The sequence below is a fragment of the Periophthalmus magnuspinnatus genome, chromosome 7 (assembly GCF_009829125.3).
Source record: "Periophthalmus magnuspinnatus isolate fPerMag1 chromosome 7, fPerMag1.2.pri, whole genome shotgun sequence".
NCBI lineage: Eukaryota > Metazoa > Chordata > Actinopteri > Gobiiformes > Gobiidae > Periophthalmus > Periophthalmus magnuspinnatus.
The window spans coordinates 25,164,410-25,188,167 of record NC_047132.1 but is presented as its reverse complement, the minus strand read 5'-3'; the positions used below and the strand labels follow the sequence as shown (position 1 = coordinate 25,188,167).

The window sequence follows — 23,758 nt, the reverse complement described above, 5'->3', positions numbered from 1 at the left end:
AGTTTCAATAAATGACACAGGCTCATTCTCGTCATTCCTGTCATAACATCTCAGTGACACATGGGAATACAGCGCAGTAGGCCACCTGCAAACACAGCTCCACCCTCAAAACTACCCAGGAAATTCAAATCACAGCTATGCATCTCTAAGCAGGATTCCTGAATCACTATAATTCCACTTTCTTCAACAGCCTTGATACAAAATCATGTGGGTAGATTTAATGCACATATTCATGTTGCTGTATCTAAGCTTTTGAGTCCATGCTACAATGTTCTACCCACCATGAGAAGACCAAACAATAATCGTTATGGGCTTATTCCAAACATTCAGTAGATACACAACAATTCAGTTAAAATTTACATAGGCAATTGAGTCAACAAAAAGTCAGTATAGGGAAGACATATAGGGAGAATGTGTATTGTGTGAGGTTCAATCTTGACTAAATAGTTCTTATTCCATTGCATACAATAAATAATTTATATTTTAAAAAAATATGTTAATATACAATATAGTTAATATATGTATTTATTTAATAATACTGTACATGGTTTATGTATACATAAAAAATATAAAAGTGCCAAATTTTAAGCACCATTCAGTCAATCACATATGAATCCATTTGAGTAAAACAGAAAGAAAAAGTGACCATAATAAAGTGTCCTAAAAGAGGTGTACCTATATCCAATAATATAAGGTACAGGAGGTGATCCAAGCAGCTCCACAACCTTCATGTTAAGAAATATAATGTCCATAGCTCTGCCAGAGAGGTCGACATGTAACATGGAAAAAACATTACAATTATAGTAACAATAAGAACAGAGAAAATAAGTTCAGAGTTGTTGAATCCACTTTAACCAGTTCAGGGACCGGGTAGCTTCCTTTGTCCACTGGTTTTCTTTGGCCATTCTGCAAGACAACAAGAAGTGATTATGTCATAGTTGTTGTATATCATATAACATGGAAGATATCACATTTTGCAGAAGGCGTCAAAAATGTCGACATTTGAAGTGTGTGAAGTTAATTTCAGCGCCTGACCATGGCATCTGTCTCTTAAGGAAGCCCTGGATTCCAGGACTGTGAGCTCATAGTTCAGCCTTAACATTTGAGATTTCACTTACTAGGCTACTTACAATAAATAGTGCTGTTGTTGTCATATGATGGTCACTGGTTATGAATGGATGAACTCCACACCCTTTGCCCTTAAATAGAAGATTATTTCATTTTAAAGTGATTCTTTGTTGTATTATGGACAAGCACTTATGGTCATGTCTGTGGTTTAAAAATACATGCCTGCTTGTGAGCGGAGAGGCAAGATGTTATTTTGTAAGCTCTTGTTGCACCATAAATGAATTAGTAAAATAAGTTTATTACGTGGAAAAAGGTCATAAGCCCAAGTGGACATATTGGTGGGCTGCTTGAGCATAATAATTACTTATTAGCACTTGTGAGCTATGTGTCACCTTGATCCCAAGAGTCGGTTGTTGTCATTCTAATCAGTCAGTGCTGATACTGTTTTAGCACTAACAACCTAATGGACATTGTGTCAAATAATATCACACATAAATGTAGAGTAATAGTGAAAAACAGTCAAAACACAATAAGTCTGTCATTGGTGCTATGCGTAAACATCATACAAACACTTTCCCCTGTCACTGAAGACACAAGTAGAGACCGAAAAGCCATTACAGAATGACTTTCTATTTCACTGAGTGTACTTCAGTCATTATCGTGCCTACCTTGTCCCTCAGAGCTCCTGTTCTCCCCAGGTCCTCAGGTGCGCCGTGGACAGGTGCCGATTCTTTCCTGTCTGCACAGCTTGGAGGTTTTTAAACCGCACCAAAGCCAAGGCAATCTCTGCGTTCCACGCGGTTCCCTCTTGCGAACACCTGAAGTCTATCTCTTTCCCCGTGGCCATAACCACCGTAAAATACACGAGTCCTCGTTTGTACTCCACACAATCCACTGTAGTCATGCGCTCAAAGCGCAGCTCTTTGGCTTTGGGGCCAAAGGCGACGCACGGAGCATCACTGTCTTCTTCGTTCCCGCTGCTTTTGCAGTCGTGGAGACGGAGACCTTCCTCCGTCAGGACACAGCGCTTCTTCTTCCACAGCTGGAGGAGCCCGCTGCTGCGCTTCTCCAACGTCCCCTCGCGCATCACTTTAGCCGGTATAGACATGGTGACGAGCGGCGCGTGAGCCAAGAGAAGAATTCATTCATTTCACAGTTCACATCTTTATAATTAAAAATGTGAAGTCTATACTTCTGTCTATATTGTGATAAGTAAAGCGGCAGACACAGTGCGGAATAGGTTATAGGAGTAGGCAGGTCTGCTTGGATATGTTGGAACATGCCCGGCTTCGGAAAGACCTTTCCCCTTTGCGCGCACCCCGCCTCCCTGTGACGGCAGAAGATCCGGGCTGTTTATCAGACAATGAACGTGAATGAGGATGTGCATGTGCCACAACGGTAGCTTCTGTTTGCCTGGAAACACCCTGTGTTTTGATGAGGAAACCTTTTCACATCACCAGCCCCCAGTTATCTGTTTTTGTTATGTTGCCATTACTGAGCACTCCATCAGTACTATCAGTGAATTACATCCAAACCTAAATAGAATATTGCAAAAAATAGGTCATACTTCACCCTAGTGTCTAAAATAATAGCTATTATAAATTAGATTGTGGATATGATAACAGGACATACACCTACATCAGTAACTAAAGTTTATAGGGCAGTCAACCTAAAAAAAAGGGATTTAATTGTTTCACTTAAAATGCAACCTGTTTATATATACTATTATTAAAACAGATTAACAAAAAAATACAATTTATTCACTTGTGTGCGTGCGTGCTTAAGTAAAAGCACTGTGCTTTTTGTGTTGTGTGAAGTCTGCATTAAACTAATGAGAAGCACAATGAGCTTGAGGCGTGTAGACACAAACATCCACCTACGCACATTTACACACACAGGCTTTAGAGCACACCCAGCACCAGTCATTCACACACTGTTTTGGACTGGCATATGCTATTCACCCCGTGTGTGTGTGTGTGTGTGTGTGTGTTGGGGTGTGTGTGCGTGTGTGTGTGTGTGTTGGGGTGTGTGTGTGTGTGTGTGTGTGAGTGCTGGAGTCAGAGTGTAGTTATAGGGCTTAGAGCAGGTCAGGGATAAAAGGGCCGATTGTATGAGCACTTCTCCAGTTACTGTGGAAAGGCCCAAGCAGCCACGCCACATGAGTCAGCACAGGCCCAGAGAAGAAGAGAGAGAGATAGGGGGAGGAGGGGCAGAGGAAGAGATACCCATGGATACAATGACATAATAGCAGTATATGTATAACAGGAGGGAGTCTGTATGTGAAGGACAGTAGAGGTGGTGCTTTCTTGGGATTCAGGGTAGACATTAATGCAGTGAACTTATCTAAGAACAATAAGATAATATGATCATGCATTCATTGAGGAAAATACTAAGTTAAATGCAAAAAGCACAAAGTTTCTTAGTACGTCACTGAACTCATACCAGGCACAGTGACCCCACAATTAACTGTTTTGGTCCAACTCTCTGTCACTCTACATTTTCAGAGGTTGCTTATTCATTGGTGACACTTGCATTATATAAAAATACTTGCATTAAAAATATATATATCCTTAGTAAACACTTTCTGGGGATTCTGACTTTCAGAATGTGTTTTTTGTGACCTATTGCTATACCAGTGTTTCTCTGTGTGTTATGTCTGTGTAATCCCTCAGTCGTCCAGGTATGGTCCTTTGCTAAATACATTTTAACTCACTGCCAACTGGTCAGTGGTCTGGAGTGAATACATCTGCCATTCATCCAAGAGGCTCTTCAGTTCTGTTCAGTTTAGATGAGTGGTGAAACTTATTCAGTCAAAAACAATCTGTTAAAGTTGATAGAAGTTTATTTTAATTTATAAAGATAAACTAATCATATCCATCCAAACATGTCCCATCACATTTAACGTCCAAATTTACTACAATTTAACATTTATTCTAAATGGCTTTTTCTGGGAAGAACATAGTCTTCAAAAATGTTGTGAATGAAGTAAGATATATGTTAGAAAAAGAGTGGGAGAAAGTGTGGGAAAAGTCTCACACATGAGTTTAGTGAAACCGAGGGCAATTTAAAGAACCACACAGTTGTCACATAAAGTTTAATTATCTGGTTAAGGGCCCTCTTTGTTTTCTACTGGCACAATAACAACACTGTCTGTATTTGTCCATTCATGCTACACAACTAGGTACAAAAGCATTTCATGAAAATATGTAAATACAAAAATACAAAAAATATAATTGTAGTTTGAAGTTCAAGAGAAAACATGAGATAATTGCATAACATCAGTGCCCCCTTGTGGCCACTTTGAAATAAACTGTTTTCAAACTTGAAACATGTAAAAATGACCAATCTGTTAATGTTGTGCTGTTAATGGTTTTGCCATTTATCATATATGTAAGGTACAGAGTTTTTTCAATGTAGACAAAACTTCAAACACATTTTAAAAAAACTGTGTGTTTTAGTTTCGCCACCAGAGGGCATGTGAATGCAGTATTTGGAACGTTTTGTCACAAAATTCTCTTCACCTCTAACTTAGCTTTATGCCTTTATGTAAATATGATGCGTTTTTGTTTTTTGTTTTGTTTTTTGTTTTTTTTGTTGGTTGTTTTGTTTTTTGTTTTTTTACTCAAGCAGAAATACTTAACCATTTTGTACCAATGACATAACAATATTAAGAAGTTCTTTAGGTATTAGGTTTATGTCTACGTATCACTCGTATAAACTTAGATGGACCATTTTAATTATATACGAATTTCACTGGTCAATGGTCAGTCTTTCATAGTCAGCCAACAATCCAGCTCTAACTCTGTGTCTGTGGCTTTATCATAAATGTCGGGGAACAACTGGACAGAGTGAGATTAGGAGCCTGCAGAGATGGGGGTGCTAACAATAGCCCCCAGTGACAATGGAGAGATTGGGCCAAGGGTGGTGCAGTTAAAAAGGGAGACCCAAAATCACAAGAGTCATCCCAGTTTGTCCATCCTGATCCAACCGCTGTCTGAACACTCTTCAGATACTGGTAAGTGCCCACCGGGATTTTAGTTTATTGTGAATTACGTGTTACAGAGCTATTGTTACTAATGCATGTATTAGGACCTCTTTCCTCTTGTGGTTACAATCTAAAGTGATCACATAGAATTCATTTTAATAATCATTTAGCAATTCACATCATATAACATTTATGGCTGCTTTTTTTCCAAGCATAGAAGCAGTGTTTTTGCATTGTGTTTTTCAGTTGTAATTTTCTTGTCAGTTGTGACCAGAGGAATTCATCTGCTTTAGTGCTTTTAAACAGGTATAGCATCAGGATGCTCTTCCTGGTGCAACCTTCAGCATGCAGACTTGGAACTGACACAAAGACATCCATGTGGCTGGATTGTGCATTTGTTATTTATTATTAGTTTTAAACTAGATTTAAAACCTGATTTTGATGTAAAAACCACACAATCTGCCTCATGCAGTGATATATTACAGGTCAGTTCTGGAGCTAGCGTAGCATTCAAATACAAGTCTGACTAGACATTTCCAAAGCACGTTTTAACTTTTGCTTTTTGATCACTGCCAAGTTGGCCAGAGCACAGAGGCTCCAGAGCATCTCTGAGTTAGAGCTGTTAGAGCTAAGATAAATCCCTGGTCCAGGCCCAGACCCCTGGAGCACAATCATCTCCCCGCAGCTGTCCATCAGATGTCTCGTGTCTATTTGGGGAGACAGGCCACTCGAAATTCCACCCCTAAAGATAATCCCACAGCGAAAGATGGGGATGTGCGGTCAGCAGGACTGGACAAGGGACAGCTATCAGGCAGGAATGTTCCTAATCCATGGCAGCCGCTTGTAACCCTGTTGTGATAGGTGATCTTGTGTGGGGTATTATTCTGAAGCAGGATCTGGGTGATAGGGGTGAGAGTGAGGCGAGAGAGAGATAGGAGGGTCATTTGAAGAGGTCAAATGAACAGGAGGTGACATAAGGTGATGATAATACAAAAGAATGACTTGGCGCAGTGGGCAACTTGTTTGGTAAGACATGACACATCCAAAGTATTTGATTAAATCCAACCGCATGGAGGAAGAGGTCAGTATGTCTGCTTTTGGCAGTCCCAAGACCATAAATGGAGATTTAACAAAACAATTCTGAACTCCTATGGTATTTGTTGAGTCTATGATAGTTTACCATAAATATATTCATAATTATTATAATTTGGACAGTTCATTGAATATTTAAGGTTATGTGTGTTTCCCTCCTGCAGATACTGACAGGATGCCGGAACAACCGTAAGTGATCAGCCACTGTTTTAGATTTATAGACCAAAAAATAAGATGTCTAAGCTATGTTTATCTCTCTGTTCCAGGCCAGAGGTAAGAGAAGTCATCTGTTTATGGTTTCTGCATTTAAAGATTTCTATTCTGACACCATGTGAGCTTGTGCTCCTCCAGAGAAAACCAAAGATCTCAGCATCACGCAAGCTGATGCTTAAGGTAATCAAGATAATGTATAATTCTTTGTTGACCACAGGGGAGCTATAATCAACATTTCACTGTAAAATAAATATATAAATAGAGAATTTAGATGTTGTGGTATTTGTATTGCAGAGTATGATGGTGGCCAAAGCCAAAGAGGAGCTAGAACAGGAGGTGCTGGTGAAAGAGGAGGAGAAGCAGAAGTATCTATCAGAGAGAGCTCCTCCTCTCAACACCAGTGGCCTCAGTGTGGCACAGCTGCAGGTACATTAAGTTATGTAATGTTGTAACTAAAATAAAACATAATACTTGTGTAATAATGTGTTCAAAGATTTGCGGCTATAGCATCATGAGAATGTCCAATCCCATCTGATCTTGGAAACTAGGCAGGGCCTGGTTAGTACTTGGATTGGAGACCAGTCACAATACCAGGTTCTGCAGTGGGGTGGCAGTGGCTCTGGTAGTGTATACTATTGTGTCCTTAGGCAAGACACTTCATCCACTTTGGCTTGTATGAATGTAGTGTGAGTGTAACTGACTGGTGGTGATCAGGGGCCGGTGGTAGCCTCACTTCTTCAGTCTGCCACAGGGCAGCTGAGGCCACAATAGTAACTTACTACCCCCATGTGGGGTGAATAAATACTGCAATATATTGTGTTTTGGTCTTCAAATGTGTTATGTAATGCAGTGATTTGGAAGAGAACAAATTTTAAAATATGTTACTCTATAAATACATTACTCTGAAATGCAAAAGTATAAATGACTTCACTCTCTGATCCTTAGGATCTGTGCAGAGAGCTTCATTCCAAGATTGATGTGGTCGATGAGGAGCGTTATGACATTGAGGCCAAAGTCATGCTTAACACACGTGAGGTAACAGATCTTTAGTCAGTCCACTACAGAAATACATTTTTGCCCAATTCTGCAAATGCTTCTCGATTTTCCCAGATTAAAGACCTGAACATCAAGGTTTTGGACCTGAGGGGGAAATTCAAGAGGCCAAACCTGAGACGAGTCCGTGTGTCTGCCGATGCAATCCTCCGCTCTCTGCTGGGGTCCAAACATAAAGTGTCTATGGACCTCAGGGCTAACCTCAAGTCTGTCAAGAAGGAGGACACAGAGAAGGTTTGGACGTGGGCTACTGCAATGTTAAATATGTGATATACTTCCATACACGCCTGTGACAATAATTACAATACCAAGGTATCTTTCAGTATATGTTAGATGTTGGGACTCAATATTTATCGTGGGTAAGTTTTCTTTGTACAAGTTGGGAACTTATTTGTTATTTTTCTGTTCTATAATTAGATCTGAGGTGCAGAGGGTTGAATAAATAACTTTATTATAGATACAAACTAAATACTAAAGTGTTTCATTTTGCTATTCATTTATTTATTGTAGTTTGTTTTTTGAACCATAATATACATTTAGAACAGTTTGTTTGGGCATAATCATGCTTTAAGCTTATTGTGTCAGCTTATTGTGTCGTTTATCATCTATATTTTCTTCAGTAATATATTGTACTTCAAAATGTGTTACAGTGACAGACCCCCTTCCATGAAGACTGTGGTTTTAACCTGTGCATAAGGTTTAGTGTGTTAGTAGCACTGCACACCTGAACATGTTTATGAGTTTGTGAAAGGTGTGGTGAAGATACTGGGCTGCTGGGCGGTCCCTGTGTGTCTAGTTCAGGCAATGGACACTCAACAAAGATCCCTTTGTATGAAGCTTTTAAGTCCTGCTTGCTTCACTGGTCAACGTCAGTGTCAGTGCAAAATACTGTCCATTTAGGGGCTTAATCAATCTCCCTCATAATGACATTAAACACTGGCTCATTTGTTGTGTTGTACCATGTGATCATATCTCATGACCTCTTTTTGATGTGCTTTGTGCAGAAGAGGCCAGTGGAGGACAGTGACTGGAGGAAGAACGTGGAGGCCATGTCTGGGATGGAGGGCAGGAAGAAGATGTTTGATGCGGCTAAAGGCACTGCTCAGTGAAGTGTAGTTTCACACACAATATTAAATGCCACACACAGTGTCAACTTACTGAAAACAATTAGAAATTATATTATATTCATAATTATGTTAAAGTTAATGTCTGTCAAATGTTTGTAATGCTTGTGGCAGCTTTGAACACAGCTTCAACATAACTTCAACTTTTGCTGTAAAATAAGACACCGTGCATAATCACCATGGCTGTATTTTGTTTTAATGTTATGTTATATGTATGCCATCTTGCAATTTTTTAATAATTAAAAAAGTTCTCCATGGGTAAAATAAACCATAGTATTGTCCTTAACAAGATTTTTCATTTGAATGTGGTCTTAAATAATTTTGTGATCAATAAAAGTGCACTAGATCAATTTGTTGTCTTCCTCTAGGGCTAATATCACAATTTACAGTTAACACCAACATCACTCACAACATGGAGAATTAAATACATATTAAATTAAATACTCACTTAAATACCCTGTAGAAGAAATACATATTAAAATTCTGTTATGTTTATAAATAATTTGGGGCTTGGTGCAGCTGGATGCCAGGTGATTAAATAAAGTTTGCAGTAACATGATACAATTATATTAGTGTATCACATCAACTCAATTGTTCACTGCGTCCACATCTGTCAAATATTTTCAACTTCCTGCATTTAAGGTGTAAGATTAATAGATATTTTATTACCACTTTCCCTCTGAGGTCAATGTTCAGCTGTAAAATAGTTTTGCATGATCATAAAATGGCACTTTCATCATAGAGTTTTGTATTGTATTGTGTTTTTTTCGCCTTATTATGAAAGGCACTAAAATGTATTATTATTATTATTATTATTGTTGTTGTTGTTGTTGTTGTTGAAGCTAGGTGCCATCTGTCACTGAGTCAAGTTTACACCTCAATAAAATCTACAGTGAATAGAATGGATACGTACAAAATGATAAACTCAAGTTCAACAAAAGCTCCTCTTACAGTTTCTTCAATAGTGAATCACTCAGGCAATAAAACATTTTACTACCCACCTCCAGGGGCAGCCTCAGCTTGGTCTTATAAGGGACTAGAAACGAGCCAGGTGCATGTAGGGAAATTTTAAGGGTCAGAGTCCGGCAGATATGCTCCCACAGCTAACTGCAGATGAAGGGTGTAGTCTGTCAAAGTCACACACAATGAATCCAACTGTGCACATACAAAGAAAGAATTAAAAAGATGCCATACAGAAAGTTATTATGAAGAGGAAGCGCTGTTGTTTTGTTTGAACCTGTCTGTTTCCATTTCATTTTGGCAACTCATGTTTCTATTTCCATTGAAGACAGCAATATCTACTGTCCTGTGGTTACTTTGTTGTTAAATAATCTTATCATAAACAGAAGTGGGAAGTTTTGACCAATGAAAGCGTCAAACTAAATCATATCTTCTCCTCCAGTGGTAGTGTGTATATTAGTCAATCTTGGAAACTGTTTAAATATAGGCCTATGTTTTTCTTTTTCTTTTTTTTTGTAGTACAGACCCTAAAAGTGGCCAAATGTTTCCTGAACATCATCATTGTGGCCTACATGTGTGCACAGGGCTAGCTGCTAAAAAATGAACACCAACACTCACCCAAATGTCAGCATGTACCATTAACCAAACAGAATACACACACAGGACTTCTCTTCCCTTTTTGGTGGCACAGGTGAGCGCGCGTACCTGTGCTCTGTGGTCACGTGACGCAGCAGTAAACGCTGGGGTAAAGGTGCTCTACAGTCGCTTTACTGCTGCCTTCAAAGTGCCACTCGACTTTCTGTTTGGGCTGTTTCCCGTAAGTGTTGGACTCTAGCTTTAATTTAAAATGTCCATCAGTCGGAAAAATTGGTCGGCATTGTCCAGGTAAGGCATAAGGCTTTTTTATTCCACCATTTCAATGTTTACTGTAAAAGTAGCGTTTACTGTCTGCTCTGCTTTTAATGACTCTTACCCCAAGTTTGGCCAGTGTCGTGTCGCCAATTACAATTAGAAATGTTAAGTAACCGTGATTAGATGCAGTTTTACTATCAAACCGGAATACTGTGTTCTTTTTGCAGTGAAATATACAACAGGCTAAAAATGTTTTTATTTTTTGCAACAGCCCACAAGGCATACTAATCAGACTAATCAGACTACTATTGTTTTTCTTTTGACTATTACTAAGAAGATGTAGTTAAACTAGTACAGCAGGTTTGGTTATCACCGTTATAACAGTAATCTCACTGCGTATACTTCAGTTTAATTGCAGGTATGCAAAAATGAATCATTACATCATTTAAAGGTGTGCTGCATGGGTCTGCTGCTGGTACTGTCTGAAATGTCTTTCTACATCTTGCTTTTCTGTCTGGTCAGTTTGGCTCAGCGTTGGACCATGGAGGATGAGGAGGAGGTGGAGAGGGAGAGGAGAAGAAGGGTGAGGGGGTCGAGCTCCACGGCTGACCCTGATACCGTCATGGGTCCAGAACATCGAGAGCATGAAGAGAAAGGGGTCAGCTCTGGGGCACCCACGGGTGACCAAGGTCTCAGCAGGTCTGTGCTGTTATTCCAATACAGGTTAAGAGAAGGTTAAGGTACACTTTATTGTCCCTGTAGGGAAATTTCTCCTCTGCATTTGACCCATCCTCCAATGCTGCTGGTGCAACCTGTCACGAGCAGTGGGGACCCATCTCTAGATGTTGAGCTAGGCTTCACTCAAAACATGTGGCAATCAAGTGTTATCAAACAATGATGTGTTTACAATGATTAACAATGATGTCTTTCTAGTATATCAGGTCTAACACAGTGGGATTAATTGCAAATTAAAGTCTACATTTTGCAAGTGCTACAATCTTATTTTTTTTTAGCCTCTCTTTTGCTTAGTCTTCATCGTGGTTTGTAGCCACAAGGTACAGTTAACTCCTTTTCTATAAAGATGCACATTTTTGAGGTACAATTACATGAACATAGAGGGACATTATGACACGGACACTTTTGCCCCACGGGACTGTGTCATGTGTATCCATTTCCAAAGTGTGAAAAATGTCGACCTGAGATCCGATATAGTCTTCAAAGAAACAATTTACACTGACACAGTAACTAAATCTGAAGGTCTACAGTGGAAGGTTTTTAGAAAATAGCTGTCATGCAGTGTACATGGATCAGGCAGCACATCTTTCAAGTACTAATGGTTAATGTCATGTGTAGCCTGCCAAATACAAACACTTTACAAAGTCTTTAAGATGTTATTATAACTGTGTGTTTTTCTGAGACACCACACTTCACTGTGACTGGTTAAATCCACCTGTCACTGACTCATGCGTAACTGAGCTTGACAAATAGGGGGAGTAGGTGGGATTTTCTTTTTAAACAGTGGGCAGGAATAAACAGAGAATTACACAATCACAAGATGGCGTCATGATAAAAACAGCACATTGCCACATTTTTATCATTGCATTGCTCGGCCCTACACCTGCCAACCACCAGCAGGTTTGAAGATGAAAATATGCTCTGCTTTTTCTTTTGGTATTGTCACATTATACAAAGCAAAAAGCTCAATATGTTTTTCAGTACCATATGAAAAAAATCACTTGTATCCTTGACCATGCCCATGTATTGACCATAATATATACAGGGCATAATGCAAAAGTAAGTAATTGTAGTAATCTTATGCCGCAAAACCATTCTAAAACTATTATTAAAATCCCAAACTTCAATTAAACATGTGTTGTGTCCGCACCACGTCATATTATTACCAAGTTTAGATACTAGTTTTAGAATGGATTTTTTTTCCATAAATTAATGTTTTGTCTGATGACACGTGTTTACAGTGTGGAGCAGATACAGCTGGACTTTGTGGAGATGCTCCGGTCCCGAGATGAGAGGCGGAGAATGCGACATGTGGAGACGTTGAGGAGGCAGAAGGAGGCAGTGGATGATGATGATGATGATGATAATGAAGAGCCCAGAGTGGAGATACTGGGAGACTTAGAAGAGACCAGTACTGCTACAGTTTCTCACTCTGGAGTCCGCTCATCTAAACCTGCCCCGCTGACCATAAAAGCAAGCCCCCGAATAAGCACCAGCAGTGAGACCAGTCCCAGCACCAAAGACACACAGGTAACACAAAAGGAGGGGATTCAGACATGACTGATTTGGCACTGATGAAGCTAGTTCAAGTTCCTAGACACAAAAAACATGATCAGGTTGTGTGGATTTTCCTAGGATATTGTTATTAAATTAAATACTATGTAATCAGTATGAGTAGCTGGTTGTTGCCCCTGTCTGGGAGCATGACATCATCCCATTTTAAAATCTGAATACAAATCGAGGGCAATGGGCTAAGGTCAGTTACCCCACACAGAGGCATGTTAATTATTGATGAAAACATGCTTGATATGGCAAAGTGTTTTACTATTTTAATATTCTGCCCGCCTTTAAGACACAAGGCTAAGGTATTAGTGATGAAGTGGTTTTTTGTTGTTGTTTTTTTTTAAACAAGAGAGGGCAATGATAGTATGTTTTTAGAAAAAGTGAAATGAATGAATGAAATGTGAGATTTTAACCAATGATTTTTTGACCAAATCCATGGTAATAATAAACTAATGTTCAGTAAATTAGATTTTGATTGTGAATTACAACATTAAAAGATTATATTTGAAAACTTGTGCTAAAGATTTGCATAGGTTTTACAAATATATTGAGCATGCAAACCATCGCTAAGCTTTGATAAGAGAAGCTGTTGGATGCATTCAACTTTTATCTTTTTATTACACACCTGTGCTTACATTATATGGTTACGCAACAGTAGGAGTGGCCCTGTACAAAAGCCTGTGTGCCAATAAATAGTCTTTTCTGTTTCTCTCTTTGTTAGTTTGAAAACGGAGAGTCATCATCCACAGACCTTGATCCACCAGCAGCCAAAAACCCGGCCCGCAAGTTTGTCAGGTTGATATGGTCTTTCTTTTGTAAAGCCTCTACTAGAAAGGATTATTATAATAAACCGAACATGTTTCCAGATAAGTAAAGTCTATAACCAGAGGAGTAATAGAGAGACACACTAAGCTTCTGTAAGAGGTTGTCATCAATAGACACTTACATTTCGTCGTGGTGAGTGGGCGATGATGGTTCATGATGGGTCCACTAGAGGCAATCAACATCTTTCTAGTAAAAAAGAACAAGAAAAAATAGTTAGTTAGTGGTATTGCAGTTGTCCTGGTCTAGGCTCATTTTTGTCCCAGATATATTTCTCATTTTGCCAGGTCTTTCTAACCCGATGTGTGTCTGTCTGTATTTTGTGGTTTAGTTCTGTGTCCATTTCACTTGACAAGAGTCCCTCCACAAGTGGTCGCACAACTCCCATGAGCCCGCGCTCTCCAACAACTCCTCTCTCACCCCGAGAAAACTGGTCTGCATCAAGAACAACTCCAAGCCCTGTTCAGAACGGACACACACACCAGGTCCAAACCTATACTATATGTGAATGTTCATGTATGGATCACTTGGTGTCGTTGTCCAGTTTTAGACTAAGGAGCTTTATGATATTCACGAGATTTCTATCAGTCATGCAAAGTCATTTTATTTTGTTTAGATTTAGGAAACACTGCAATAAGCTGTCTTCCTAACTAGGATATTCATGAATTATTAGGAAGTTCAATACTTATTTGAAGATTAGGTTACATGAGAAATGTTTAAAAGTTCCCACATACTAGTAATTTATTTCAAATAAATAACTCAAATATAATATTAGAAAGAGAACATCTCCCTCTTGTGTTTGAAGTGTGACCTGCATTTCTGTATAGCCATTAAATTAACATATTTTTCTTCATCCTAGAACGATATAAATGGCTCATCTAAGTTTGAAACGACATCTAAACCTGCATTTGTCAGGCAGAGTTCCAGGACCATCTCTTTCAGGGTATATACTCTGTAGTCATTTATTCCTGTTTGGTGATTATGTTTAGTTGTTGCTTATGACATTATAAAGACTTAGGTCATATTATTTTCTCTTGTCTTCTTCTGCAAAAAAAAAAGTTGATGAAGAAGAAGGAGGAGGAGACTTCCCCACTGCAGAGGAGGTAAAAGTCACTTTTGAGCATACTGTATTTCCCATTGATTCAAGGACTAATCTGTTTTGTGGATGTTGTAGCGCAAGTGTGAGGATTGCTTCTAAGAAGTTTGAACAGAATCCAGTAAGATTCAAATATACTGAAAAAGTTTAAAAAAATGCTGAGTCTTATGCTTACATAACATAATATTGTTATTGTTTTAGGAGCAGAGCACAGAGGCAGGCACACCATCAGCATTCCAAAGAAAGTGAGTTAATGTTGTGAAACTACAACAGAAGTATTGTTTTGTTTTTTTTACAATATGTGAAAAATTATATTTCAACAATAAAATGTGGTATATATGAATGTTTGGTAAATAAATTTTTTTTGCTGTGTCGCTTACTATACCTCTTTTTGCTTAGCTCCAGGCAAAGGATTTCCTCCAGGTCCATTCAGGAGAAGATGGAGCGACTGGCCCAGGCGGCACAGGTTCGTACACAAACTAATGTTTATTATATTATTTTATACTTAACTCGCATTCTCCGCTGTGTGTGTGAGCAGAGGTCTGAGATGGTACGCTCACCAGACATATCCCAGAAGACTCTGTCTATGATGGAGGAAGTGTCCAGAAAGAGAGGCCTGTTTGAGCAGCAGCAGGATCAGAGCCAGGCCAGTCCCGGAGTAGGCAGACAGGTATCACACACATATACATACACATACACATATACATATACATATACATATACATATACATATACATATACATATACATATACACACACACAGGTACGCAAGCGCACACACTTGGTCATCACTATTCACACAGTTATTATGCAGTCACCTGACACACTCTTTCAATCTTTCATTTCTTTAATTTTTGTCTTTCCGCATTAGTTTGCCCTCATTTGCATAATTGCCCTTGTTATAACTTGCACTGGTGTGAATAATCAGACAGAAATCAGAGAGATTACTCCAATCAGATCTAATAGTTTACATTACATTTCAAATATCTGATAACTCCAGGAGATAATCTGCAACAGTCAAATTTTTGGTATGCACATAAACATCGCCAGTGTTGATTTTGTTGTGTTACAGGAGTTTAGAAATATCAAAACGGGGTTGTCTGAGCGGATCAATAAGTGGATGAATAAGAGGAACCAAACTGGATCTTCACAAACCTCTTCGGTCAGTGAACTGAGTCATTATTAAATTGCTTTCAGCCTCCACTAGATGGCAATAGTGCTCTTGTAACAAAAGACTTGAACATATACTTGGTGATTTTAAAAGTAATCATTTCTTTCCTAACTAACTGCTCTGTAGGATTTGAGGCATGTGGACATCACCAGTAAGAAAAGTCTTTTTGAGAAGAAAGCAGAAGAGTCTAATCCCAGGCCTGGGAAAATTTGATCCAATAGGATATTAAAATATAAACTACAATAAACAAATATAATGTTATTTGATGGGCATACACCATGGAACAGCACAAGAAGATGGACTGATTGTCGCTTTAAACTGTTAAACTATTTCTTAGCGTGCACTCTGAAGGAAAGGGCCGCATGTGGATGAGAAAGCTTTTGTTATAAATTTACTTTGCTACTGAAAATTATTGAACACTGAGGTTTATTTTTGTTCAAATATATGATGCTATGTGACTATGCTATGCAATTTAAGCACTTTAAACCGGTGATGGTTATGATGTGATTTAACAATAAAATGCTAGGATGTAGTCTTTTTTGAAATCTTGTCTATGAACAGGTCCTTGTGTGTGTAAAAAAAAACAAAACAAAAAACTGCCCGTTGAAGGAATAAATGTTTTATAACACCTCATTTGTGTTTCATTTGGATCTATTTTAGCCTGACTTATCTCAGTGTGGAGAGTGAATGCCTGTGCTATGTCAGTGTCTTATCAAGCCATGGTTTACCTATGTATCCTAATAAGGGCACGCTGATACAGAGCACAAATTATCTCTTAAGTTATTTATACCACAACAAGAGGTCCAAAAGGTTTTGTCCCACCACATTTGTCCCCTTCATGCTCACAAGGACTCTGGTGCTCTAGTGAGCTAACTAGCTGCTTCCAAGTCCAACTCTCTACTTCTCCTTTCAGGTAAGCTCTTGGTTATTTTTTGTTTTGGTTTTTTTGTTTGTTTGTTTTTTTGTTTGTTTTTAATTATTTTTTATGTACTTTCTAGCTTTCTTAAATAAACTCTTGTAGAAAAAATAGTTGGCATATTTTAAACTTATAAAATAATGCAAAATACAACAGTGGGGTAGCAGTAACATTATTAACACTGCCGTTCTCAATTGTTGTTCAAATAGGAGCTTTTATTTGGGCTTACAGCATCTCAGAGCCATGTCAGACACAGAGGAAGTGGTGGAGGAGTATGAAGAGTAAGTCCCTATTATTTTTATTACACTGTTCTTAAGTTGTATGCATGCATACAGATTTAGTTATTACAAGCTGTTATGTACAAATTCCTCTATGTAAGAACTCATATGACCCTAACTTAGTTTCTGTATGACATTGACAGACTGCTTTGTGTGTCTGTTACGGTATGGAGAAGTGATGTTCAAGTGTTTGTTTTTTACAGGGAGGTGGAAGGTAAGACGTATCACCCTTTGAGCCTCTGCACCGACTACAGGTTCTTGTCAGACCACACCACAGAGTATACTCATTCAGGATACTGAAGATTGTAAATATGTATGGGGTCAAATTAAGGACTAACTGTTTAATCAGGATTACTTTAACCCAACAGTTCAGTTCCCACGGTGAAAATGATTAAGTTCCATTATAAATATCCTAGTATATATAATTAGGATGGTGTAAACATTTATGTTTGTAAGCCTGTAAAAACACAGCACAAATCTAATGACTAAATGTGGATTACCAGGAAGATCTCATCACAAGGTTTTAACCTTAGTGAATTTAAGTGTAAACTGATCTTAGTACAGGAAACATTATTGCTGTGCAACTCTGGCACAACTGCAGCAAATAAACAGGGCAACTCCCACCTGAACAATTTGAGTTTGAATTGGGTTTCCTACTGCAGAATTCCTCTACACAACTCCCACTTCTCCAAAAACATATTATTTTATTTCTTTTGATTCAGTAGCACTGAAATAATGAAATATTGTTTTGTTTTGTTGGTGTCATTTGTTTTTGATGAAGAGGAGACAACTGAAGGTATGTGGTATTATACAGAAATAAATGAATATTATATATATATATATATATATATATATATATATATATATATATATATATATATATATATATATATATATATATATATATATATATATATATATAATGTAACTTACCTTTGTTATAAGGCAGCTGTTTTGGTATCATTTTGTTATACTCATAAAATTATTATTCTGCATCACAGAACTATGTTAAAAATGCCCCTATCAAATCCAAAACTGAATATTCAAATACATTTCACAAATAAGATCTAACTAGGTAAATGACTTGAACATATCTAGTTGCTTCACCCAACACGATAAAAGAAAAAATCTGAAAGAAGATCCTCTTGTGGTAAATCAGTGTATCTGTGGTAACACATTTACATGATTTATAACTTTTCTTACAGTCTAATGTTATCACACTTCAATAATACGGCATTTGTCTTTGATTTTGCTATCTTTATGGCCTTAGCCCTCATTTTATAAATTCTTGGCTCAGTTTTCTGTTTGTTTTATCAACAGCGGATCAGGAGGTAGAGGAGGAGGAGCACCAACAGGAGGCAGAGGAGGAAGGTGAGACTACGTGTACTTTTGTGTGAGTTATCAAGGCCTTGTAGGACTGCACTCAGGGTTTGGTTCTTCATGGTAATTTTATGAACACTGTTACTAGTTTTTACTTTATTCAAGTAAAACATACATTTTCACTATTCACTTTGAACAGTGCAAAGCTACTTCAAAATGCTACTTCAAAATAAAAGTCAAAACTGCTTACGTGTTGCCTACAGGTGAAAAGATGTTCTATCCAGTTTTCTGCAGAGAACTGTGTTGTCTTTGTTAGTATGTGAGTGTGGTTAGTGTCAGTGTGTGAACTGCAGTATTAAATCCTTGAAAAATGAATAATGACCTCCACTGAACATGTCAGAGCTGTTATCAGAAGATCAGGTTACTGACAAAAACCTGACTCAACAAAAAATGTAAGTCTGTATCCGCCCAACGCACTGATAGGGTGTAAAATGTGAAGTAAATCACTGTGGTTTCCACATAATTTGGGAGAAAAACTGCAAAAGATATGACAGAATTGATGGTGGCACACCGCACACTAAGTACATGTGTTTAACATCATAACTGTATATCGGTCTCTAAGGCATTTTCAAATCCAAGAAATAAGTCACAACCCATTTCATAATAAAGCATAAATTCAATTTTAGCAATTAGGTAACATAAAGGTTTATTTTAATTAAAGGTGCACTACGCAATTTTTCTTTTTGTCTCTAGGTGATACAGCGTTCCATGGAATGTTCCAGTATGGCATTAATAATTAATCTAGGTTGCATTTACACAATTTTGTGTGTTTTTGTTGTTACCTTGAAAAACACTTATTACTGTGAGCAGGCTCGCCTGTCCATGCACCTGACATGTAACCTGACCTGGTAGTATCACCTGTGTCTTCATGGAGACAGATAATGTGGAACATTCAAGGCAAAACAATTGCATCTTCATGGAGATAAAAAAAATGTGGCAGACCCTCCACCAGAAAAGTTACAAAGTGCACCTGTAAATCTGTATGTGATCATAATTTTCAGGAACAATAAATAAGCTAGATAGAAAGAAGCAAGATTACAAATAGTTTAGAAAGTGACAGCAAAACTACCCTCCCAACATTATTAATCCATGAGTATTTCATAAAAAAACATCACTTCAAAAAACCCCAAAACTGTCAGCTTTATATTAGTGTCAGACGTCTCTCAGTGTGGAGGATTTTAAGTGTCTCACATTGTCAGTCTCAGGACATATTTTTGTGACAGGTCTTTGAATCTGAGTATTTATCTTTTCTTTTTTCCTCACAAAAGTTGACAGCATATTCTGAAATGTAGCCTGCGTTTTCATTCAAACTGTCATGCGTGTCGTCGAGTGATTAACTTTAGCTAGTGAAGGACAGTTAAATTAACTTAAAGATTGTAATAGATGTATAAGAATAGTATAACAAGCCACACATCTAAAAAGGAAGGAGTAAATCTGATAAACACACAAAAGAAAGTTCACTTCACTATTCAGATTGTGATCAACAGATTTGACAGGACAGCCCGGGTGAATGAGGGTTAGGGCATGAATAACTGGTACTTCCCATAAACCGGTGAATCACAAACTTGTCCTGTCATTGATATAACTGTCACTAATGTGTTATTCCATGTGTTTTGCAGAGGCCCCTGAAGAAGAAGAGACAGTTGCTGCAGAAGATGAAGGAGTCAATGACGAAAACGGTGAGATTATCTGGGTTTCTGCAATATTTGAAATGCCAAAATACCTAAGATTAGCATCTACCACTCCTGTGTGTCTGTCTGTAGCACAGTGTGTATTCAGGCTCTACATTGCTTTGGTATGAGACAGTCTTGGATCAACCTTAGTCACTCCTCAGTCACTGTAGTCTGGTTTAGATAGACTACCTCCCAGTCCTCAGGCTTGATTCCATTATTCTGAACAGGGATTATCTTTTATATGTAATTATGAGGTATTGTATTATGAACAGTTTAGGGAGGGAAATGGATAGGGCTGTTTCAAGATTTGGAAGGATTCCATGTGAAATTGTTCTTAATAACTTTGTATATCACTTTTTAAAGAAATAAAACAAAAATAAACAAATGATGATTGTATTTTATTAGTAGTGCTGTTAGTTTAGGAGTCGTAGTAGTAGTTTCACCTGAGATCCATCATAAAAATAGAAATAGTTATGAGTATAGTTTACTTTATGGATTGTTTGAAGAAAGTACAAGACCAATTCATGTCACTAAAATAAAAGAAATTAGTTAAATGTTTACCCTATTACAATTTGGAGGCCCCCTAGTGGTCGGTAAGGCCCAATGTATTTGCACATCCTGTCTGTGCTGGAAAAGAAATGGCTGCATACCGTAAAATCACAAACACTTGTAAGATGTCACCCAGTGTTAGGTGTTGATTATATTGTCTAGAAACATTTTTACAGTCTATTTGTATGTCTTCAAGTGGAGCTGGAGGTCACACTAAGGTCACGCATACTTAGCATATAGGAAACTGCTTATTACCACAAAATGTCATCCGTGTGGATTGACATTACATGTGCGACTGAAGAAACACGCTTAACAAGAAAACTGTTTGTTTTGAAATGTCAAGTGTACTCCTACTGTATACTCAATTCATTACTTCAAAATGAATACTGACATAGTAAAGATACTTCTCAAGTTGCGGCTTTGGTGAATTACGTTTTATCAATGTCAAATGTGTTGTTTATTTCAGATGGTGACGCTGAAGATGGAGATGGTAAATGTGACTTTTGAAGAGGTATAAATGCATAACCCATGTACTTTATTAAGACTATTGTTTTTATGCAGGTGAAGAAACAAAACCAAAACACAAGTGAGTATTATGTGTAGATGCAAAACTGATTTTATTTTATTACATTTAAAACATGCTAACTTGCTAAAACAAAATTCTGCACACTAGAGTACGCGATAATGTGCTGTAGTATAAAGCATGAATGATAACATGAAAGATGACTGACAAGAATAATTTTGTTATTGTATCAAGCGTGTATCAAGCGTACAAGTCATTCAACTCATTTGTGCTGCCTCATTTGCTTTCCAGGCCATTTATCATGCCCAACCTGATCCCTCCAAAGATCCCTGATGGTGAGAAAGTGGATTTTGATGTGAGTTTTAAATATGAATTGATGTATTTTCCACTCTTAATACAAAATGGTCTTCTATAGCTTTTGAACAGACATGCTCACACACGCAGGTGACTCTCGGCTCCACTCTCTCTGCAGGACATTCACCGCAAACGGATGGAGAAAGACCTGATGGAGCTCCAAACTTTAATTGAAGTTCATTTCGAAGGCAGAAAAAAAGAAGAGGAAGAGATCATTCAGCTCAAAGAAAGAATTGTAAATGCAAAACAATGTTAAAAAGCTGTCATAAGTTGCTGGTACTGATTGAGAATTTTTTTTTGTGTAGGACAAAAGGCGTTCAGAGCGGGCAGAGCAGCATAGAATCCGTAGTGAGAGAGATAAAGAGCGGCAAAAACGACTCGAGGTATTTCATGACTATACACGCCTATCGTCTGAACTCAGAAGCTAAGTAAGGTCTCAGCTGGTTAGTAATGTCAGGTGCCACAGTGGGTCAGCAGTGACTCTAGTGGAAACTGTTGCTGTGTCTTTAGGCAAGACACTTCACCCACTTGCTCCAGTATGAATGTGGGGTGTGTTAGTGATGTTCAGAGGGATCAATGGTGCAGATTATTATTATTATTATTAGGGTTAGTAGGTTTTATACTATATTATATAATGTATTGTAGGCCTGTCATGATAACAAATTTTGTTTTTACAGTTTGCTAATTGCGGCCATGCAAATTGCAGACATGTAGTTACAATCAAACTGAATAAATCACTATTACAGTTACAATTATGACATACAATGAAGACTGGGAGATTATTGGTCTCTAACAAACGTCCTTTTGTCCATTCATTTACCGAATGTTCAGCTTCTAACAATTCTAACAAAACTTTGGGGACACGTCTCATGAAATATCCTATTCTTTGTTTGACTTAGGATGAGAGAACTCGTAAAGAAGAGGAGGAAGCTAAGAAGAGAGCAGAAGATGATGCTAAGAAGAAGAAGACCTTGACCAGTCTACACTTTGGAGGATACATGCAGAAACTGGTAGGATTTATGTTATGAGTGGTAATGTTGTGGTATACATTTTAGTATCACAATCAATGTTACAGTTATTTATATTTATTGGCATCATGACCTAAAAACAGTGATATCCCTAATTTTCGTTGATTGACATTGTATGTAATCATGATTATTTGTTAACTGATTCATCATGACATTCCTAGTTGTGTTGGGTCAATATACATTAAGTATGAGTTTGTCACGTTGGTCAGATCTATGGTAACAATGCTTTTTGCCAGACAGAGAAACGCAGTGGCAAGAGGCAGACCGAGAGAGAGAAGAAAAAGAAGATACTCAGTGATAGGCGTAAACCTTTAGACATTGAACACCTGAGTGAGGACAGACTCAAGTGAGTTCAATAATTATTTGGTCTGGAGATTTTGATGTAAAAGTAACACTCCTCTAAATGATTTGCAGAGAAAAAGCTAAGGAGCTGTGGGAGTGGATGTTTCAACTGGAGGCAGAAAAGTTTGATCTGCAGTATCAGTTTTCCAGACAGAAATATGAGGTTAGTCAATTTTGATTTGAACAACTCATGCTGAGTGTGATTCTCACTAACCTGGGAGTTGCTGATTTGATTCTGTTACTGTGAATCATCTTGGTAACTCAAGTCAAGGGTACAGCTGGTTGGACCATCATTTTCACTTTTCGTTTACAGATCAATGTGCTGAGGAACCGGGTCAGTGACCATCAGAAAACGTAAGAACATGTTAACAATGTATGTTTCAACACAACTGACTGACTAAACTGTCATTTGGGCCACATGTCTATATTCAACAGAGCAAATAATCAAATTAGTTCCACTTATGACATATATTTCAAAATGATTTAAATATGAAACGTCTACTTTGCAGAGCACACACCTTCTCGTCCTAGTCTGTGGTTATTTTCTCTTACAGTTTAATCCCCTCTCTAACCGGGGCGTGCTGGGTGTGGCAGGTCATCTGTCACATCTGACTCACTCAAACACAACTAAAATGCCTGGAATGAACAGTACAGTGGTGTGGACACAGTGTCTCTGTTGTTAGCAAAGCTGTATGTGAACAAACAAGTTCACTGGTCCTGTGTAACATGTGTCTTTTTTTCTGCAGCTCCAAGAGGACCAAGAGGGGCTTGAGGAAATAGAGAAACAGACCAGTTTAGCAACTTTTCAGCAACTAGCAAACTTTGAAAAAACACATATTTTCAGAAATATGTACAGTGCTGTACAAAAGTCATGTTTGTAGGCAAGCGAAAATTATGTAAAACATTCACCTAGTAGAGTGTGCAAGAATTTATTTTTGCTTTTTTTTTTTTTTTTGCATCACTAGACATTGTTCAGATTAT

At 37.9% G+C, this 23,758-nt stretch overlaps 4 protein-coding genes across 4 annotated transcripts; 3 read left to right on the top strand and 1 right to left on the bottom strand.

The window, feature by feature from the left end:
- Positions 1-581: 581 nt before the first annotated feature.
- On the bottom strand, positions 582-2,364 carry phlda3 (pleckstrin homology-like domain, family A, member 3). Its single transcript, XM_033969337.2, has 2 exons — positions 1,737-2,364; positions 582-906 (listed from the first exon to the last, which is right to left on the bottom strand). The coding sequence occupies exon 1, from the start codon at positions 2,174-2,176 to the stop codon at positions 1,745-1,747; it is 432 nt and encodes a 143-aa protein (XP_033825228.1). The 5' UTR covers positions 2,177-2,364; the 3' UTR covers positions 582-906; positions 1,737-1,744.
- A 2,559-nt stretch (positions 2,365-4,923) lies between these two features.
- On the top strand, positions 4,924-8,885 carry tnni1a (troponin I type 1a (skeletal, slow)). Its single transcript, XM_033969336.2, has 7 exons — positions 4,924-5,083; positions 6,310-6,334; positions 6,412-6,538; positions 6,653-6,784; positions 7,304-7,393; positions 7,469-7,645; positions 8,416-8,885. Exons 1-7 carry the CDS (start codon positions 4,939-4,941, stop codon positions 8,518-8,520), a joined length of 801 nt encoding a protein of 266 aa, XP_033825227.2. The 5' UTR covers positions 4,924-4,938; the 3' UTR covers positions 8,521-8,885.
- A 1,335-nt stretch (positions 8,886-10,220) lies between these two features.
- Positions 10,221-16,366, top strand: lad1 (ladinin). Its single transcript, XM_033969313.2, has 13 exons — positions 10,221-10,380; positions 10,870-11,046; positions 12,324-12,612; positions 13,367-13,440; positions 13,799-13,952; positions 14,327-14,410; positions 14,527-14,570; positions 14,642-14,684; positions 14,765-14,808; positions 14,963-15,029; positions 15,102-15,233; positions 15,636-15,725; positions 15,861-16,366. Exons 1-13 carry the CDS (start codon positions 10,343-10,345, stop codon positions 15,945-15,947), a joined length of 1,323 nt encoding a protein of 440 aa, XP_033825204.1. The 5' UTR covers positions 10,221-10,342; the 3' UTR covers positions 15,948-16,366.
- A 203-nt stretch (positions 16,367-16,569) lies between these two features.
- tnnt2a (troponin T type 2a (cardiac)) lies at positions 16,570-23,681 on the top strand. The gene is made up of 14 exons (XM_033969332.2): positions 16,570-16,647; positions 16,860-16,931; positions 17,715-17,728; positions 18,249-18,299; positions 19,970-19,987; positions 21,092-21,116; positions 21,345-21,408; positions 21,526-21,642; positions 21,713-21,790; positions 22,307-22,417; positions 22,672-22,781; positions 22,850-22,940; positions 23,091-23,131; positions 23,524-23,681. The coding sequence occupies exons 2-14, from the start codon at positions 16,894-16,896 to the stop codon at positions 23,555-23,557; spliced, it is 792 nt and encodes a 263-aa protein (XP_033825223.2). The 5' UTR covers positions 16,570-16,647; positions 16,860-16,893; the 3' UTR covers positions 23,558-23,681.
- The last annotated feature ends 77 nt before the right edge of the window (positions 23,682-23,758 follow it).

What these genes read in the sequence shown, in the direction of transcription:
- phlda3 (XM_033969337.2), bottom strand. Translation starts at nt 2,176, where the DNA reads ATGTCTATACCGGCTAAAGTGATGCGCGAGGGGACGTTGGAGAAGCGC.
- tnnt2a (XM_033969332.2), top strand. Translation starts at nt 16,894, where the DNA reads ATGTCAGACACAGAGGAAGTGGTGGAGGAGTATGAAGA. An exon ending in GAAACAAAACCAAAACACAA is followed by an intron (nt 21,117 to 21,344) that starts GTGAGTATTATG and finishes TTTGCTTTCCAG; the next exon opens with GCCATTTATCATGCCCAACC. An exon ending in TTTCCAGACAGAAATATGAG is followed by an intron (nt 22,941 to 23,090) that starts GTTAGTCAATTT and finishes TTTCGTTTACAG; the next exon opens with ATCAATGTGCTGAGGAACCG.
- tnni1a (XM_033969336.2), top strand. Translation starts at nt 4,939, where the DNA reads ATGGGGGTGCTAACAATAGCCCCCAGTGACAATGGAGAGATTGGGCCA. An exon ending in TGAACACTCTTCAGATACTG is followed by an intron (nt 5,084 to 6,309) that starts GTAAGTGCCCAC and finishes TCCCTCCTGCAG; the next exon opens with ATACTGACAGGATGCCGGAA. An exon ending in AGAAGGAGGACACAGAGAAG is followed by an intron (nt 7,646 to 8,415) that starts GTTTGGACGTGG and finishes TGCTTTGTGCAG; the next exon opens with AAGAGGCCAGTGGAGGACAG.
- lad1 (XM_033969313.2), top strand. Translation starts at nt 10,343, where the DNA reads ATGTCCATCAGTCGGAAAAATTGGTCGGCATTGTCCAG. An exon ending in CCGGCCCGCAAGTTTGTCAG is followed by an intron (nt 13,441 to 13,798) that starts GTTGATATGGTC and finishes TTTGTGGTTTAG; the next exon opens with TTCTGTGTCCATTTCACTTG. An exon ending in CCATCAGCATTCCAAAGAAA is followed by an intron (nt 14,809 to 14,962) that starts GTGAGTTAATGT and finishes CTTTTTGCTTAG; the next exon opens with CTCCAGGCAAAGGATTTCCT.